The sequence below is a fragment of the Plectropomus leopardus genome, chromosome 10, assembly GCF_026936395.1.
Source record: "Plectropomus leopardus strain MGB_pleo_1.0 chromosome 10, ASM2693639v1, whole genome shotgun sequence".
Classification (NCBI taxonomy): domain Eukaryota; kingdom Metazoa; phylum Chordata; class Actinopteri; order Perciformes; family Serranidae; genus Plectropomus; species Plectropomus leopardus.
Genome location: NC_142185.1, coordinates 25,701,067 through 25,719,266, shown reverse-complemented (window position 1 = coordinate 25,719,266; position 18,200 = coordinate 25,701,067). Strand labels below are relative to the sequence as shown.

The window sequence follows — 18,200 nt, the reverse complement described above, 5'->3', positions numbered from 1 at the left end:
TGCGGATTAAAATTATTACAATCATTATCCTGCAGAGTGCACACACCGGATTTCTTTTTTGAAATATCAAAATACACTCACTTTTACAAAATTCCAGATGTTTTTTTCTCTTTGTTAAATGTTTTATAAGACTGATTTCCGCTCTACTTTTTAATCCTTGACGGTCTTTAATCATCTATTTGCTCTATTATAACGACCCTGTCTCTTTACCTTATAGTGTATTATGACCACTTTATGCACACAAAGATTTATATTTTGATGTTCACTGCAGTGCTGTAACGAATGATATTGTGTTTGATAACATGGCTAAAAAGCACCATTTTCAATTGTGTTGGATGCGCACGTAATGCGGACATTTTACCAGGACGTCCGATTACCATAATCTAAATCAGATTTACCTCATTTAAATATTGCTTTTCATGCATATGAGAAAATGTTGCACCCGTTGATAAATCTGGCTTTTACAGAATTTTAGATCGCAGCTTTTATGTAAACTTTTGCGTTAAAATAAAGATCTTCAAATTCAGAGGAGAGAAAACTGAGTGTTTACACTTCACAAAGTCACACGGCCCAGCCCTTGCTTTTGATAAAAACAAAATTAAAAAAAACTATGGCATGATTAACTGCTGAAATGATAACATTTTTCACGGTGATCGTGGATATATATATTTTTTTAACAGTTTAAAGCCCGGGAACATTTTGCCGTCCACTGAGCAAACGCACGCTGCGGCAGTTTTCCTCCATCTGGCCTCGCAGGCCTTTTTAATGATAATCCTGGATTTTCGTATTTGTTTCGCAACTATAATTTTAAATGACCTGGAATTAGGTTATTGGACAAAGGTGGAATTTATACAAAATTATATTAGAGAGATAGTGGTCGCATTTTTGCGCATTTATGATAGTTACTTTTTTCTCCATGGCACTAAGACTTGTTTTTTCCAAATAAAGATATACTCGCATTTTAAAATATATATTTAAACGATACGCATTTACATGTTAATATACATAGTTTTAAAATGCCATGGTTACAAGATGGACTTTATCTTCTGTGTGTGTGTGTGTGTGTGTGTGTGTGTGTGTGTGTGTGTGTGTGTGTGTGTGTGTGTGAAAATATAAACCACGACAAAGTAATTAATAAGCATTCATTTTGGGAAATATTAAATTCTTATACGCATTCCTAAGTGCAGTTTTTCCAATTTTAATCCCTTTGAGTATATTGCGTATTTAAAAAACATCAAAATGTGGAGGCAGCCTTTATATCAATGCACGACGTGAAATTCCACATTTGCCTTTACACCTGTGAAGCTTGACATGTTTTGCTGTTGTGACATTTTAATACACATTTAACTGCTTTTATATCGGTCTTTCATATTTCATTTACTTGTATAACTTAAGAAAAACACGTCCGTTTTGTTTGCGCTTGTATTTATTTTGCAACCACACTATTTCCCCCCAAAATGTGGAAATGACCTGCGTAAAATTAAGATTAGAAAAACTGACAATAACATGGAAAAATATGCTTTAATCTGTGGTTTAATAAAATAGATCTTAACTTTTATCAGCACACCCTCGGTGTAAAAGTGTGTGTGTGTGTGTATCCAGCGGTGTGATAAGACACTGGATACACACAAAAAGGCTATTATATGGATATATGGATATTTAGCCATGGTGATCTATCGAATACATTTTGATTTAAAGTTTATTTTATAAATATTCACCGTAGGCCCACTTTTCATACAAAGTGGGTGACCGTGCGACCACACTTAATGGTATTTTTTTTCTCAGAAAAGTCAGTTATTCACATCATTTTGTCTTAATTTGGATCGAGTTAAGGTTTTTCAAGCTATGTTTAAATTTGCGTGCCGTGACAATTAAAATATTAATGTAGAGTGGTGCATTTATTTTCATCCTATATTTGCCTGGCAACAGAAGGCTATATATATGTACATGCGTGCCATGACGTACATCCTGAATTATGGTCAGTGCTGACATCACGGATTCACTTTGTGGTCTGATTTTAGGATTTTTTTCCCTTATTTTTAAAATGCAGCTCTATTCAGGAGAATAAATAAATAAATAAATCGAGGGATAAATGATCAATGCACAATTCAATGCTGGTCCTTTTGCTCTGACCTATTTACATAAAAGACCCGTTTTGGTGATGAGCCAAAAAATCTCACTGAGCTTCTCTGAATTTACAAATATTTTAATAACTTCCGTTTGCACAGATAAATGCATTTTTATTTTAGGACTTAAAGTCCTCAAATTCAGATGCATAGAAGAAAATAGGCCTGCACTGTACTTTTCACTTAACAGGCTGCAGATGTTTGACTTTATGGACCGGACAAGTCATGCAACGAATGAGTCACATCCGCAAATAGATCTTGTGTGTAGAAACAAAGTGACTGCCCAGCACGCGTGACAATCACGCACCCACAAGTGTAATCAATGATAGAGGAAATACAGATGTTATTTTGTAGGTTTCATAAAAATATAAGAATCACAGAACCCTGCTCTCTCTTTTTTCTCCCTCCTCACTGTCTGCAGCCTGGTGAATATTTCACACAGGCCCTGTTATGCAACGTTTGTAACCTTGAAGAGGTTGCAGCATCACTGTGGTGCGGACACGCTCTGCAGGGAAGAGGCCGGGAATGACACTCTATATTTCTTTTTATTGCACATTTGCTTAGCTCACAGGCGCGTGTCTTTATATAGTTTGCTGATTTTAGCAGGGCGATGTCGCACTAAATAAAAACAAACAAACATGCAAGTACATTTCTGTAAGTTTTATTTATGAAGATCATCTTGGACAAGTGTGAATTTTGTAGTATTTAAAAAAAAAAACGATTGCACGTCGATCTGTAATTGTAGGCTACAGCCTGCTTGGATTGATCATTTGATTCTATGGCTTCACTGAGGTCGGACAAGAAAAACAAAACAAATGGTAAACAATCAGGTGAAGTGTTTTCATATATTCGGGTGTCATTAGTTTGATGCACCTCAAGAGTCTCAATTTGTAGCTGTGAGTGCATGACACACATGCCACACGCTAGTGATTAAAAGAGCTTACAGCTGCCAATGAAATTGACAGTTGAGTCAATTAAGTTCACGATACATTCCTGACCTGCAGCCATTAAACTCGCGTACATGGCAGTCATTTCCCGCAGGTACACCCCAGTGTGTGAGAGGTGCGAGGACACAGCAGCGACAAGAGATTCAATCTGCGAGGGCACGTAGGCTGCGAGGTTGTGCGGCTGCAGCAGGAGCAGAGTTGGCAGTAATAAACTCATACATAAGGTGATCCATCTTGGCGCTGCCAGCCGCGAGCCCCCAGCGCGGTAGGAGCCACTCTCGTGAGGGACTGAGATCTTGTCCACTTCTCTGAGCCTCAGCGAGTCCCATTTTTTCACATCGAAATTGCGCACAAGGGGACCGACGTCTGTATCTTTCCGAGAGGGCAGCGGAGTCTCCTTGAGGATCTTGAACTTCTCTCTAAACTCCTGCATCTGCTGCAGAAAGCACAGCGGCTCCGCGACGCCCCTGAACGACTCGGCGATGCTCAGCGCCTGTCGGTGCTCCTCCATCGCCGCGCTCAGCTTAGTGATCTCCGGGTCGTACGCCTGCATCACCACCAGTTTCAGCGTTTCAAAATCGGACAGAATCTCATTCTTCTTGCATTCGATGGTGCTGATGAGCTTGTCGAAATAGTCTGTTACTTTCTCTGCGTCCTTGCTCACCGACTGAAGCGCCCTTTTCTTACTGGCTTGTAGTGTCTCCAGGCAGGACAGGATGTCTGCGCTCTGCCAGCTCTCCACCCCGTGAAGCAGCTCTTCAAACGCCTCCTTCTCTCGCTCGTACGCCTCCTCCAAGGAGCAGAATGTATGCCCTTTGTGGTCATCTGTTGTTGCGCAGAGCCCGCAAATTAGGTTTAAGTCCGTGGCGCAAAATATGTTGAGAGGCTGACCGTAGTGTTGTTTACAAACAGACATCTTAGGCATCACCCTGATTTTGCTGTACTTCTCCACGATTCCGCGCAGGGAGTAGTTGATCTGCAGGCTGTTTGCGCCGTTGTGAGGGGTCTCTTTGCGGCATGTGGGGCATTTGAAAGGTGTTCTGAAAGCTGGACCTCGGTTCCCCTCCAAAAGTCCCTCCAAGCACTTCTTGCAAAAGCTGTGCGAGCACAGCAAAACCCGCGGGTCGTCGAAGAGACCGCAGCAGATCGGGCACGTAAGTTCCTCTTCTAGCTGCTCCATGGTGCCCTGTAAACACATTATCCAGGCGTCAAATCGGTGCGTAATTAAAGCAAAAGAAAAAAAAAACCCAATAAATCAGCACTTGGTAAAATAGGTTACAATACGCACCCACACAGAGGGGGATGCAGCCCCACAGGCAATAAATTACACACGAGAAATGCCGTAACATCGCAAAGGATACAGATTTTTGCAGTCATGTTCCAGCTGCGTGTTGAGTATTCCCATCCTGAAAGTGAAACTGACTTGCATCCCTGTGCCCGCGCAAAAGGTTGGCACGAACTGTGCCAAAGACTCCATTTGGCCACCTAACGATAAATATCATCCTTAATTTTTGATCTTTGCGATCAGCTGGCGTAAACTTAAAACCGCGTCGCAAAACCAGGCTGCGTAAAAGACAAAACAACTTTATAGATGCTGACTAATAAAGCAAACTATTTCCTCCTTTGTATTACACAACAGCAGAGCAGTGGTTAGCTGAGCTGAGCCCTAAATTACCGCCGTCTAACCAATCCAATGCGACAAATTATCGACAAACAGGGTTTGCGTTAGCGTTGCTCCTGTTGGCAAGGTACTGAAGTAGGGCTGTGACAGATTTTGCAAGCGCATAGTAACATGCAACTACTGGACCAAAAGAATCACTCACCAGCTGCTGAGACGCACAGTGCAACGCAATCATGGCGCTTGTTGCTGTGCAGACTTCGCCCTTTCCGGGTATGGAGTTAACCGTTTCAGCGGCGCACAGAAAATTCAAATACAATCATTTATTTGTATTTCCGCACAGGTGTAGTAGGATGCTGATTGTGATACCAGTTAAACGAAAGCTGCTGATGTTGCAAGCTTTTTGGGGTGCGCGTGTTTGCACATCGGGGTTGTTTACGTTTTTGTCCCTGATGGGTAACTTGCAGAGGATCCCTGCCTGTCTGATGGGGGAGGGGCTGTTGCTATGCAAAACATTACAGCGTGAAAAACTGTCAACTAGTCCCAGTTTGGCATCACAGCTTTTTTACACTAATAGATGTCACTGCATATCGGAATCAATTTGTAAATGACATATATTGGAAGAAGGTTTGGATGCTTTATCATAATTATCAGAGTGTGAATAAGGTAAAGGAAGTGTCCTTCATAATTACTCATAGCCTAAGTATACCCTGCTAATCACTGCATGCAGAATTATAAAAATGACATAAACACGAACTGCTTCGTTGTAGTTTTACACCTATTTGGCTTCGTTTTCACACCAAGAAATTCTGGAAGGACCTTTGCAGATTCATCATGGACCACATCTTTAAAGGCTACATTATTTGGGAAAAATGTGCTGTTTGACTTCCTCAGTTACCCAAGACAAGAAGACATTTCTTATAAGTAATGATTTTAGGAAGTAGAGCAATAAAAAAAAAACCTAATACTGTGGCTTTTCTGGGGGATACTGAGCATTATATGAAACTATTTAGTGATTCAACTAACAAAAAGGCTATGTGTGTCTTACAGTATCTTTATTTAATGCAATATCCCCCTGGATTTTGCTATTATTTTGTTTGTGTAAGTTGAACCGCATACTGGGGTTTTTACACTAACTCTTAAGTCGCTTGCGTGTTTCAATATCTGAAAACAGTTAACGCAATATATAAAGGTGCACGTGAGCTGCATCAACTGATATCAAAACTTCAGCTGAGCTGACACGTTATCTCGGCACTGACGGAGAAACTATATCGCACACCAGCTACCTTAAACCGACTCTATGTTTCAGCCTCTGATCATGCTCTTCAGTTATTAATAGGCATCACCAATTCTGCCCACTAAACGTTTCATACACGTTATAAAACTCACTTTTCCCCTCACTTGTCGTTATGTAACATCGATATCCAATAGTTAGTCACGTGTAGGAATTTTGACCTTGATTTTCTTCCCTTGTTTCCATGCCATCAGGAGCAACTGCCTATCTTAGCTGCTGTGATTGGATACAGTTGGGTAGCGGGAGCTTATCTGCAGTTCCCGGCTCTGCCGCCATGTGTCGCTGTTGCGTTTGTGAGCGTGGGGATGACGTTTTGATGCCGCGCGCTCTTTGGCTCGACGGTTTCCGGATGTTTAGCTAAGGATCAAGGATGGCTGCGATGTTTACGTGTTGTTTAGGCTGCTGCGGAGATGGCGGAACGGGGCATATTCCCCTCAAAGAAATGCCCACTGTTCAGTTAGATACTCACCACATGGGTAAGGAAGTTTGTCTTTAAAACTCACCGCATTAAGGCAGTTGATCGCCTAGTTTGCTGTTTGACATGATGGCTTGCTACTTCTGCCGTTAGCATTAGCAAGCCAGCTAACCGAGAGCTGCTCGTAGTGGAATAACCTTTGCTGTTAAATGTGTTTTTAGCGGTTGTAGTTGTGTTAAATTACACCCTCTCTCAAAATACACACGATATACAGTGTTATAAGATAGTGACATACAGGGCGGCTCGTGAAATTTGAGCGCTTAGCTCCTGCAACTCTCTTCATTTTAATTTGTTGAGTGTATTGAGTTATGGCAGTGCACATTAATCAACATATCAGCAGTAAGTATCAGTGTAAATATGCCAGAAGTAGCGTAAGTGCTAAATTTCACCGTGGTCTTAAAGCAGGCACCATAAAAAACAGCTACACAGACAGCTCATAGAGCAGGACACAGGACATGACACAAACAGTCCACAGACAACACATCACTAATGGACACATTACATTAACAGAACAAAATGACCTATGATACACAGAAAAAACTATGATAAGCTTAAAAAAGCCCCCGGAGCGGCCATCAGAGGAGAAAGCAGTTTATTTATGAGTACAACTTAGTCATATTTATTTATGGCTCAATGTCAAAATTCAGTCTTGCACCTTTGGAAACGCGATTCAAATAAATGTAGTAAACCATTGTGTTTTCTTAACTCTCGTTTATTCTACTTGTCCTTAAAAATGACCCGCCTTCACTAAACCCCTAAAATAAAGCAGCCTCATTGAATTTTTGAATAAATGTTTTTATTCGTTAGATAATATTCATTGAAAAAATGTAAATCTCAATTCTATTTTACATGAAGGAGCAACCTTTCATTCATCACAAACTATATGAATATCTAGGTTTTCCATCTTCACAATGCAGAAAGACTGCAATTAATCAGTGGAATCCACTCGTTTTTATTACAGCACACCTGCTGTATTTGTATTCCTTACTAAAGTAGAGGTTTGTTTTTATTATTATTATTATTATTATTATTATTGCTAAATGTACTGCGTAGGTGTTAACATATCTTTTAGCAAGATATATTACTTTTGTTGCTTCAGAAAGTAGAAGAAATTTGCAAAAAGTCATTTTGAATGCATCTTATTATAGAGACACTAAAACAGTCTCTGGCAACATAGTACAATAGTGTCAGTGTGTTTAAGTGGCTTTTGTGGTTTTTCTCATGTTGGATTCATTCGAGGGAAAGTCGTAGAATTTCAAGTTGGAAAAAAAGAACATTTAGGGGATTTTCTATGCTGTAAAAGAGAGGCGTCTTTTTTTTACCTCTAAGATAACGCGAGGGTCAATAAGGCACAATGTACATTAGTACATATTAAAACAACTGTAATTACATTATATATTATCTTTATTTAGACTTTATTTAAATACAAGACCTGGTATGAAGGTCATTAAACATAATTGTATAATGATTCATACTAACCAACAGCAATTGACTTTATGTACAAATAATTAGTCAATTAATAAATCCACAAAAAAATTAAGCAGCAGCAATTTAGCTAATCTATTAATTGTTTCATATTATTGTGATGTTTTTGTTTGTTTGTCAGATCACTTTATAAACTGTGTTTTTAAAGGTATTATATAAACTAAGCTTATTATATTATTATTTATTTTATTTTTTTATCAAGAAAAAAAAGAATCTTAAATATTGTTTCCAGTTTACAGATGTGAGAATTTGCTGCTTTTGTGTGACATTTTTTGATTGTAACTTGAATATTTTTGTATTGTTTGTCAGATTAAACAAGCCCTTTTGAAGCCATCATCTTGGGCTCTAGGAAAAAGCGATTAACATTTTGTGACATTTTATAAACTAAAAAATTAAAGGCCGATTATTTGGCAGATTTAGCAACAATGAAAGTTGTTGCAAAAAGAAAAAAGGAGTGACTTTTTCTTTGTGTTTTCACAGTAAGATGTATCCTTGCCTTTGTTTTACAGGCACAGATGTTGTCATTGTGAAGAGCGGCCGGAGGATATGCGGCACTGGAGGCTGTCTGGCCAACGCTCCTCTGCACCAGAACAAAAGTTATTTTGAGTTTAAGATCCAGTCCACCGGTAAGAGCTTGGCTTCTAGTTGATAAACACCCCGTATCTTAACCTCTGTTGCATTCTTCTTCCTGCCAGATTGACATTTTCTGGTGCATTCCTAGTGGGAGTTATTGATGCGGACATGCTGCTGTTTTTAGCAGCAACATCATCTTGTGACTTCATGCTCACTGCTGGAATTCTGCACACTTACAAAGGCAGCATATGAAAACACAAGAAATGTGCTTCCTTAAATATAAAGGAAGCTAACTAACTAATCACCAGCTCTTTTTTAGTAGTTTTAAGTTAGGAATGTGCTATTTCTGCACACCGTGCCTGTTCATTTTTCGTTACTGTTGGCCTTTGTCGTAAGTGTAAACACATTTTAAGCTTTGTGGTTAAAAGTGTTTTAAAATAGCAGATTTGTGTTGTGCTTTGTGTTCAGGTGTGTGGGGACTAGGTGTGGCTACGCAGAAAGTGAATCTTAATCAAGTGCCTTTGGGCAGAGACACAAACAGCCTAGTCCTGAGGCATGATGGGTCTGTGTACCACAACAATGAAGAGAAGAATCGCCTACCTGCAAACAGCCTTCCTCAGGAGGGCGACATTGTGGTAAGTGCAAAGTGTTTTTTTTTGCTCGATCATGAATTTGAGTTTGATCCCCCAGTCTTTGATTGATGTAAGCTTCGCCAGGTGCTTGTAAGCCTGAAAAAGAAACTCTTTTAACTCCTTATCATGTCGAATAAAGGAGAACTGGCAAGTGTAAATTCACGTAGACGCTTAAGTTATTAATGAACTGAAATATTCTGGGCAAGCCAGTCACTCTCTACTCCAAAGATTAGTTTTCTTTTGCTGTAGGAAAAAGTATGGGATTTGATTCTAGTACTTTCCAGGACTAGAGAAGTATGTAAAAAGAAAAGAGATTTTGGATTTGTGTTTTTCAGGCTTTTGTTCCTAATCCGTTTTTATAAAATGTAAAATTCTGAATTTCGGAAAATCAATTGATCACAAAAGCAGAGTGTATCTATTGGTTCTACCAGAATGCGAGAGAGTGTGGGCCAGAGCGAGTTTAACATCATCGAAAGCAAAGCAACAAAGGGTGTGTGAATGAACACACACTCCTACACAGACCTGCACACACACCTGCACACACACCTGTACAGCCTGCAGAACAGCTCTGTCCCAAGTGTCTCACAACTCAACCAAATCCGGACATCCGCGACCAAAAAAGTTTGAAGGAAAATTTCTCATATATATATATATATATACACAACATCACATATAATATTATGTGTCATAAATGAACATTTATGAGTCATGCACTGATATAGCTGTCAGAAACAGTAATGTAATATGACTGATTTAATATGCTGTTAATTGATTTGAATGAGCTACAGTCTGGAGATTATTTGGCAGCATTATGCACACACACACACACACACACACACACACACACACACACACACACAGAACGTGACATACATGTGAACAGTTAGATAATAATTTATGTACATAAGAAACATCGAGCTATTTGTGCTCAGATGTCCAATATGGTCTGAAAAATAGATTGAGAAGTCAGGAAAAACAAGTCATTTTGAAATTGAAAATTTGTCATAACCCTGAGAGATAAAGACTGAGATCTCTGACAGTCTCTGCAGAGTAAAGGTGCTCCACTGACGGTTGCTCTTTTTTTTAAAAATCGGTTTAGTCTGAGGATATACTGAGCTGTCACATGGTCTTCCAGCAGGCATGTGATTGTAGACTGAGAAGTTTAATTAACCCCTTCAAGCTAATCATCTGCCTGAGGCCTGCTGGGAAAGCTGGCCTGCAGGTCCTGTGAGACCCGCCGTCGTTCTTTTTTGTTTATTTGTGTTTTTTGAAGGCAGCTGGCTGACACAGGTAGTCACTTTGTATCGCTCGGACTAACATGGGCTCGATCGCCATCCTGTTGTGCCAAAATTACTATTTGGCATCAGTTTATTAATTTTCATGATACTGAGGCAACGTTTGTTTGGATTTTTTTTACCCACCGTCATTTATGTCACTCAGGATTTAGAAATCACTTTGCAAAATTTATTGTAAATGAGGACAGACTTGGGGTCTGAAGAAAAAAGAATTGAGGGTGTTGGTTGGTGCAGCAGAAAATCCAGCAGGTGCAGCACAAAACCTACAGAGCGCTTGATTTATGAGACCAAATGGTCCTACTGAAGAAGAGACCAAAACAACGTGTGACTCAAAACTTTGTGACTTTAGCGACCCCCTAAGTCCTCTAGTGGCAGCACTTTGTATATGTGAACTGTACTGAAAAGACTCCAGCACCACACAAACATACTCAGACGGCAGAGCAGAAACATGTATACAAGAGCGCTCAGTAGTTCGATTCCGGCCGCAGCCCTTTGCTGCATGTCGTCCCCATTCTCTCCCCCCTTTCATGCTTAAGCTGTTCTTTCAAATAAAATGCAAAAAAGCCCAAAAAAACAGTCCTAATTTTATTGAAAGGGGTCAATTTGCACAATTTGTTAGCAAATATACAAAAACATAGAAGTTACTGATAAAAATTCAAATGCAGCATGAATATAATTAATGCATTTACATAATTAGTACAGACACTGCTCTACTCCAGGATCTTTTAAATAACAACAACAAAAAAGCACCAACAAAACACACTCAAAATAATCTAAAAAATGTATACAGCTGAACTCACACTGCAAACTGAGTAATTAGCCGGGCTACATTAAGGTTTCTTTTTGACATTGAACCATGTTAAAATATGTTATTACGTGCTAAAATTCAGCGATTAACTCCAGTTTGGTTTGTGTTCCTCAGGGCATCACATATGACCACGTGGAGCTGAATTTATATCTGAATGGAAAGAACATGCATTGTCCTGCTTCAGGGATCCGAGGCACTGTATACCCTGTTGTTTATGGTAAGTTCATTTTTTGTCTTCATATGCAGCTCGGAAATCTCGGGACAATTTTTGACCAATTGAAACTAGGGATGTGCGATATGACGAAATATATCGTCTGATGATAAAAAAAACCTCTATCGGTTCATACTATGCTATATAGTTTATTTCCTTTACATCATCTGAAAACACTTTCTGTCTGTTGGCGTAGCCGATGGGGGGCAACCACACATTGCTCGGCACCAAAACAAACCAACGTGAAGGAACACAAAAGCGATACTGAATTCGGGGATTCAGCACATGACACTGACACTGAAAGGCTTACTCACCAACAACTAGTATACATTTTTCCTTCTCTCTTCAAGGGCTCTTTGCCCCCCACAGACACACACACAGAAAGCAGCGCTTTTGCAGAGCTGTAACAGTACTCCACTTTATACTTTACTTTATTTAACATAACAATATTTTATGGCAGTTGCTACTGTATTTGTAACTAGCTCATTTAATATTTTTGTATTTTAGTAGTTTACAGTAGTTTAGAGTAGATTTCAAAATATCGAGGTGTATGTCGTGTATTGCGATGTAGTCTAAAAATATTGTGATATTATCTTAAAGACATCACCCAGGCGTAACTGAAACAATGAATGTGAGCATCATCGACTGCCAACCTGCCTGCCCAGAAATACCGTTATGGCAGTTACAATTTTATTCCACTAGAGGGCTGTATTTGTGCATTTTTACAGAACACTGCTCATTTCAGGCGTTTGGTCATCCTCAAAGTGCTTTTTTTAGTTGCAAGTTTGACCACAAACAGCTTACACTAATTTAAAAGTGAGTTATGTGAATGAATCAATATAAAGTCTTTCACAGGAAGGGATAGTTACCACTGATATTCAAGACACGCAGGTTTTAATCTGGTCAGTCTACAGCAGATGGTTCAGTTGCCTGGCTCCTTCTCTCGGGGTGATGTCAAAAGGATAGTCCGCAATTTTTGGAGTATGGCTGTATGAGATACTTATCCGTAGTTTATTGCATACAGGAGAAGTCTGCCGGCATGCTCCCTGTTTGGAGGAGCAGCAGGAGCTCACTTATAAAAGCCCCGCCTAAAAAAAAAATCAATATTATTTTAAGTGTTCACTACATTGAGAGTATTTTTACCACTTCACCTTCCTATCACAGGACAGGGAAGCTGCTAAAGGCTTTTTGTTCTCCATCTTAGTCTTGTCAAAGCCAAGTCATTTCAGCTCACTGAACACAGGGGCTGCTGGTGTACCACTGCCTCGATCGGTTAGTTATTAAGTCTGATTGTGCGACTCTGGTGTCAAGTCAATTTTATTTATAGAGCCCATTATCACAAAACATGGTTTGCCTCAGAGGGCTTTACAGTGTACGACATCCCTCTGCCCTTAGACCCTCACATCACCCAAGGAAAAACTCCTGAAAAAGAAACCCTGAACGGGGAAAAAAAAGGAAGAAACCTCAGGAAGAGCGGTAGAGGATGATGAGGGATCCCTCTTCCAGGAAGGACAGATGAGCAATAGATGTCGTAAATAACAAATGAAATACAATCATGGCAAAAAAGGAAAGAGAAAGAGAGAGCGGAGGAGAGGGGGAGAGAGGCACGGCAATAATAGAAACAGATTCATGTCATATTACAATAACAGTAGGTGAGAAAGTATTAATTGCACTCTATGATGATGTTGAGGGTGATGATAACAGTCTCATGCATATGCTGATAGGGAGGTGTGCAAAGGCAAAAATGGGGTATCTGAACTAACCCTTTCAAACGCCAAAGTCACACAATAACACAAACTAACTGTTTAAAGTAGCAATGCACAACTTCAGTGCCGTGCAGTGAATTCTGTTTTTCTCAGTTGAGTCTGGCTTTGAGGAGAGTGATATACCGCTACATTTTGCCGTCACAAATCACAGTCTGACGGAAACGTAAAGCAGTGAAATTATTCTAAATACAGTATATTTATATATAAAATATACTGATATTGATTTTGGTTGGTGGCTAAAACACAGTGCCAACTGCCACCTGCTTTTTGTAATATACTGACTATAGATGAGTACCTCATACAGCCCACTTGAAAAGATCCAAATTATTCCTTTAAACTAGTCTGGAAAATTAACTAGCGATTTTCTGGTGGAAAGAAAACATTTGCCTGTTCCTGTCCTACGAAATGCAGAAAAACTGTAATAAGTCACTCATTTATTTGAGCTTGTTAACACAATGCGTATCACTTACTTTTTAAACTGTTAATCTGGTGTGTTTTTGAATTAAACTCTAATAACCCACTGATTATTGATTAAATACTAACGATGCCATAAAATATAGATCATTGCACGTTGAGTCTAATTTTAGATTGAATATAAATGACAAGATTTAATAAAGGTATTAATGGAAGACCTTTAAAAAAGCAAGCTACCCACTGCTAACATTTAAAGGTAGTATGAGCTGCAGCGGCACCGTAGCATTGTTGAGTTTCTCCTCTTTTGAAACAAATTATTGCATTCTTACACTGAAATTTGCTACATTGTCCACTTTGTCTTATCTGCACTTCAAAGCTCAGTTTTCCAGGGGATGCATCGGAGAATCACTTTGTTTTTGTTTTTTAAGCAGTTTTTAAAAAGATGTGGCATATACGGCCGCTCACAGGTCAGTGGATGACTTGATTTTCACATAAGTGGTTAAAAAGGACGCCTACATCACCTCTCCCGTCACCACGCCTCAGGTTGACAAATGGTAAACAAAGCAGGTCCACAGTAAGATGCTGTACCAGCTGGCTTTGGAAAATATCTTTTTCCTGGAGGCGATGTTACTTCTCTACCCTGATTTCTGTACTAAAAACCATAAACAAAGTGTAACATCATATACTGATAGATTATGTTCAAATTGTTGATGTTGCGTGGTTTTTTGACCTATTTTCTGCACAAATAATTTTGGAGAATAAACAAAAAAAATGCTGGAATGTTTGCTTGTTTATCACATTATTACTCCAGATTTAGACATGATATCAGTTCAATTTTTAAAAAATGTATTCGTATCAAATGGGCCATCCAGGGAGTCTTGGGTAAATTTAGGTTAGGTTAGTTTATGGTTTGCAGGTGGGGTTCAGGTGATTGATTAACCCATATCTTGCTGCTTATGCAGCGTAGATTGGAAGCTGAAACCACTTTCCATCTTTCAAACATGGACTGTGGCTTGGGACATATTCTCATGCAAGAATGGGAACAATCTCTGCGATACAATCTCTTTTTTTCCCCTTTTTTTTTACATGCTATCATTTAACATTTACTTTTGATTCACATGTAATTATTTAACATTTCCTTTTATTCATACAAATAATTATTAAATAACTATCAACTAAATGTTGAAACAATGATTGGCTAATTTGCATTGTTTTTTTTTTGTTTGTTTTTTTTTAATTCCAGCCCCCGTGTTCTCTAATAAAAAAATTTCTAGCCTTTGGGCAAATGTAGTTAATGAGCCCTGTCCTACGAGCTTGTTACATGCAAGAAGTTTTAGTTGATTGCAGGTGTCGACCTCACCACTAGATGCCACTAAATCTTACTCACCAGACCTTTAAATTCTGTAAATAGTAAAAATCTGTTTAAGTTGTTAAAATGCATATAATTTCTAAATTTGTGTAATTCCCTTCTTTGTTCCAGTGGACGACAGTGCCATCTTAGACTGCCAGTTTAGTGACTTCTATCACACAGCTCCACAAGGATTTGAGAAGATCCTCTTTGAACAACAAATCTTCTAAAGGAGCACCTCAGCCTCGGACCCTCTTTTCGTTGTCACCCTCCCCTAAATCGCATAGCAACCTCTGTGACACTACAGCTTGACCGTGATTGGATGATATTATGTGTGGCTCGAACGCCTCTCGCTCTGTTTCCCCTGTGTACGCTGTCTCTCTGCTGATGTTTGGGATTGAAGTTGGAGTATCCTTGAAGGCGTGGGGATTTCTGATCCGTGGTCGGCTATGACGAGCTATTACAGTCTCTGCCGTTAAATCATTATCAGTGTATTAACTGACACACTATCAGTTTGCTGCTTACAGTCTCAATCTGTGTGTTGATGCCGAACAGTGGATGTAATGGTAAAATGTTCCCATTTTTCAGGATCAGAAGCCATGTTTTATTAACATTGCTTATGTTTTTGATTGTGTAATCTCCTAAATGCCATACTGACATCTCAGCATACGCCCCATATTTATTCTTATTTATTCGAGTCACAGATCAAAGTGGTATGTGTCTTTGGTTTGACAAAACATGTTATTTCTTTTTGGCCGGCAAGAGTTTGTGGACGAATGAAGGATCAGCTGTCAATACTGGCACATCAGACAACAATGTCACTTTTGTGTTGTCGCCTTTAATTAAAAATACAATTTAAAGTGACCATATTGCAACACTTTTTAATTCATATCACTTTCAGTACTTAAACCAGTAAAGCGGTGCACATTCCAGGGGACAGTCTGTGTCTGAGGTTGACTTTTCAGCGGAGGTATGCTGAGGTGACGGTGCTGGAAAATGTAATACAAAGTGAAAAATGTATTAAATCGCTGATATAGATATTTAGGCGTGATTTCTAAATTACTTCAGTGAAAAGCTCTTTCCCACACTTTCCTCTCCTGAAATCTTTTATGGTGTATTTATTCCAAATATCAGAATATTACCAGAGCTGGTGCTGGCTGTCTCTGATTAGAGATACACGGTGAAAAAATGTCAATCTGTTGTGTTGTATTGGCATTGCATATCTGCTGCTGAAATGTGACAGTTAAATATTTCAAATGCTTGTTTTTGATTGCACTAATAATGTTGTTGTACAAGCAAATCCAAATATTGTTGATTCATTAAACTTTTGTGTCTGGAGGCATACATTTTTCAGAGTCCGGCTGTGTTTTTTGGTTGTAGTTAAGTTGTGTATTATTCTTACATTAATGCGCAAAAATGATGATTAAGCTGCACAGATTTCAGACACTGTCTGTGGCCAATAAAGGACTGTTTGCTATTTATGAGAGTGGAGAAGAAAAAAGGAGGTGTGTCAAACATTTTTTGAGCACTGGGAAGGGGCTTGTAGTTTTTTGGCTTAGGGGAGGGACATGTAAATTTAATTGGCTGTATTGTATATATTTTACTGCTGATTTTTAAGGAAGACATGCCTCCCAAATCTGAGTGTTTTTGTTGAATAATGTCAAAAGTGTCCCATGGATGATGTTTCTCAGTAGGCCGACGTGAAAATTAATTTCGCCCTGATTCACTCGTCAAAATGCAAAGGTGATTTTTCCATAGAGTTTGGATTACTACAGAAAATAAGCTCTGAGGCAAATAAATGATTATGATACTCATATGCAGTGGTGGATAAAGCATTTGAACACCACACTTTGGTAAAAGTACAGATATATTACCAGAAAATGTCACCTGAATGAAAGTCACGTATAAGAGTATTACTTGAGTAAAAGTATTAAAGTATATGATATTTATTATACTTAAGTATCAAAAGTAATTTTACAATATTTGACATACTAATGTAAATAAAAGTACAAGTAAATACTGTTTCTAAAAAAGCAAGCGGTCAGAGTTTTTAGAATGATAAAGTTTATTTCTTAAAAATGGAGCGTACTTTACACTTGAAAAAAAGTGTAATCCTTTTTTTTCCTCCCTCCCAGTCCGTCTGTCCCTTCCTCTCCTCCGTCTGCATTTTGTAGTTCGTAAAGATGTTTAGACGATATGTATGGGTTATTTCATATAGAAATGCAGAGGAGTAAAAGTCAAAGTTGACAGAAAATAAAAACATAAGTAAAGATGCTCCAGAAAGAATGTAAGTACTATTAAAAAAAGTATTATTACTTCATTACATTTACACCACTGACGTTTTGTTCAGCAGGATCATCTTCATGTATGAACACCACTTTTATGATTTTTGAAGCCTAAATGCGGCCAGAGATACAAACTAATGTTAAAATGAACTACACCCATAGTTGTGATGTCTTGTTTATGATTGCTGAATTTCCTGTTTGCACAAAAAATTTACCTTAAAAAAACCTTGAACCCCAGTTGCGTGACTTAATGTAACCACACCGAGATCGTAAAGTCATGCTCAGCCCCGCTTAGCATGATGGCGCTCTGTAGTCTCGTTTAGCTACTTGTCAGCAATCATCTTTTTTAAAACACACTAAAGCTTCAGGGTTCAAAGTATTTAATGTCATAGAGCAAAAGGTGAAAGTCTCTTAAGCTTTTGTTTACCACAGACTTTATTTCAGGCATCTAATCAAAAACTCACTGATTTTGAGTCGGGGCACCTGTGAGGGAGGAAAGGCTTACTCATCACTGGGTTTTAGGACTCATTCCTGGGACGCTCCATTACACCATTTTTCATCGCCAAAAACTATTATTGTTGGATTTTCCAACAGTCCTTGAAAACAAAATGAGGGATGAATGTTCAACAGAGAAGAAACATGACATAATCTAAGCTTAAAATAGTTACATTTAATCAAAAGCCCTTTTACTCTACATGTCTCATTTAAAAGCATGAAGGACAAGTCTTAAACTTTTAACCTTTCAAACATGAAAGGGTTAAGATTAAAAAAAAAAAAAATCTTAACTAATTTATGGTGCAGGGAGGGTCATTCATTTTTTGCAAGTCACTGAGGGAGGCTCTATGAAAAATATTTGTAGCTTTGGGAAGGATAAAACAAAAAGGGTCACACAAAAGCCGCCCCCTCCTCTGATAAATAAAGAA

The 18,200-nt window shown here is 38.7% G+C and overlaps 2 protein-coding genes across 3 annotated transcripts; one reads left to right on the top strand and one right to left on the bottom strand.

Annotated features, from left to right (window-relative positions):
* Positions 1–2,771: 2,771 nt before the first annotated feature.
* On the bottom strand, positions 2,772–5,051 carry trim13 (tripartite motif containing 13). Of its 2 annotated transcripts, none has more exons than XM_042494962.2 (2): positions 4,897–5,051; positions 2,772–4,259 (listed from the first exon to the last, which is right to left on the bottom strand). In XM_042494962.2, the coding sequence occupies exons 1-2, from the start codon at positions 4,927–4,929 to the stop codon at positions 3,057–3,059; spliced, it is 1,236 nt and encodes a 411-aa protein (XP_042350896.1). In that variant the 5' UTR covers positions 4,930–5,051; the 3' UTR covers positions 2,772–3,056. The 2 variants fall into 2 exon arrangements, with proteins under 2 accessions (XP_042350896.1, XP_042350897.1); XM_042494963.2 differs by lacking the exon at positions 4,897–5,051 and adding an exon at positions 4,362–4,888.
* Positions 5,052–6,304: 1,253 nt separating this feature from the next.
* On the top strand, positions 6,305–16,338 carry spryd7b (SPRY domain containing 7b). The gene is made up of 5 exons (XM_042494964.2): positions 6,305–6,461; positions 8,455–8,571; positions 8,987–9,153; positions 11,368–11,470; positions 15,125–16,338. Exons 1-5 carry the CDS (start codon positions 6,356–6,358, stop codon positions 15,220–15,222), a joined length of 591 nt encoding a protein of 196 aa, XP_042350898.1. The 5' UTR covers positions 6,305–6,355; the 3' UTR covers positions 15,223–16,338.
* The last annotated feature ends 1,862 nt before the right edge of the window (positions 16,339–18,200 follow it).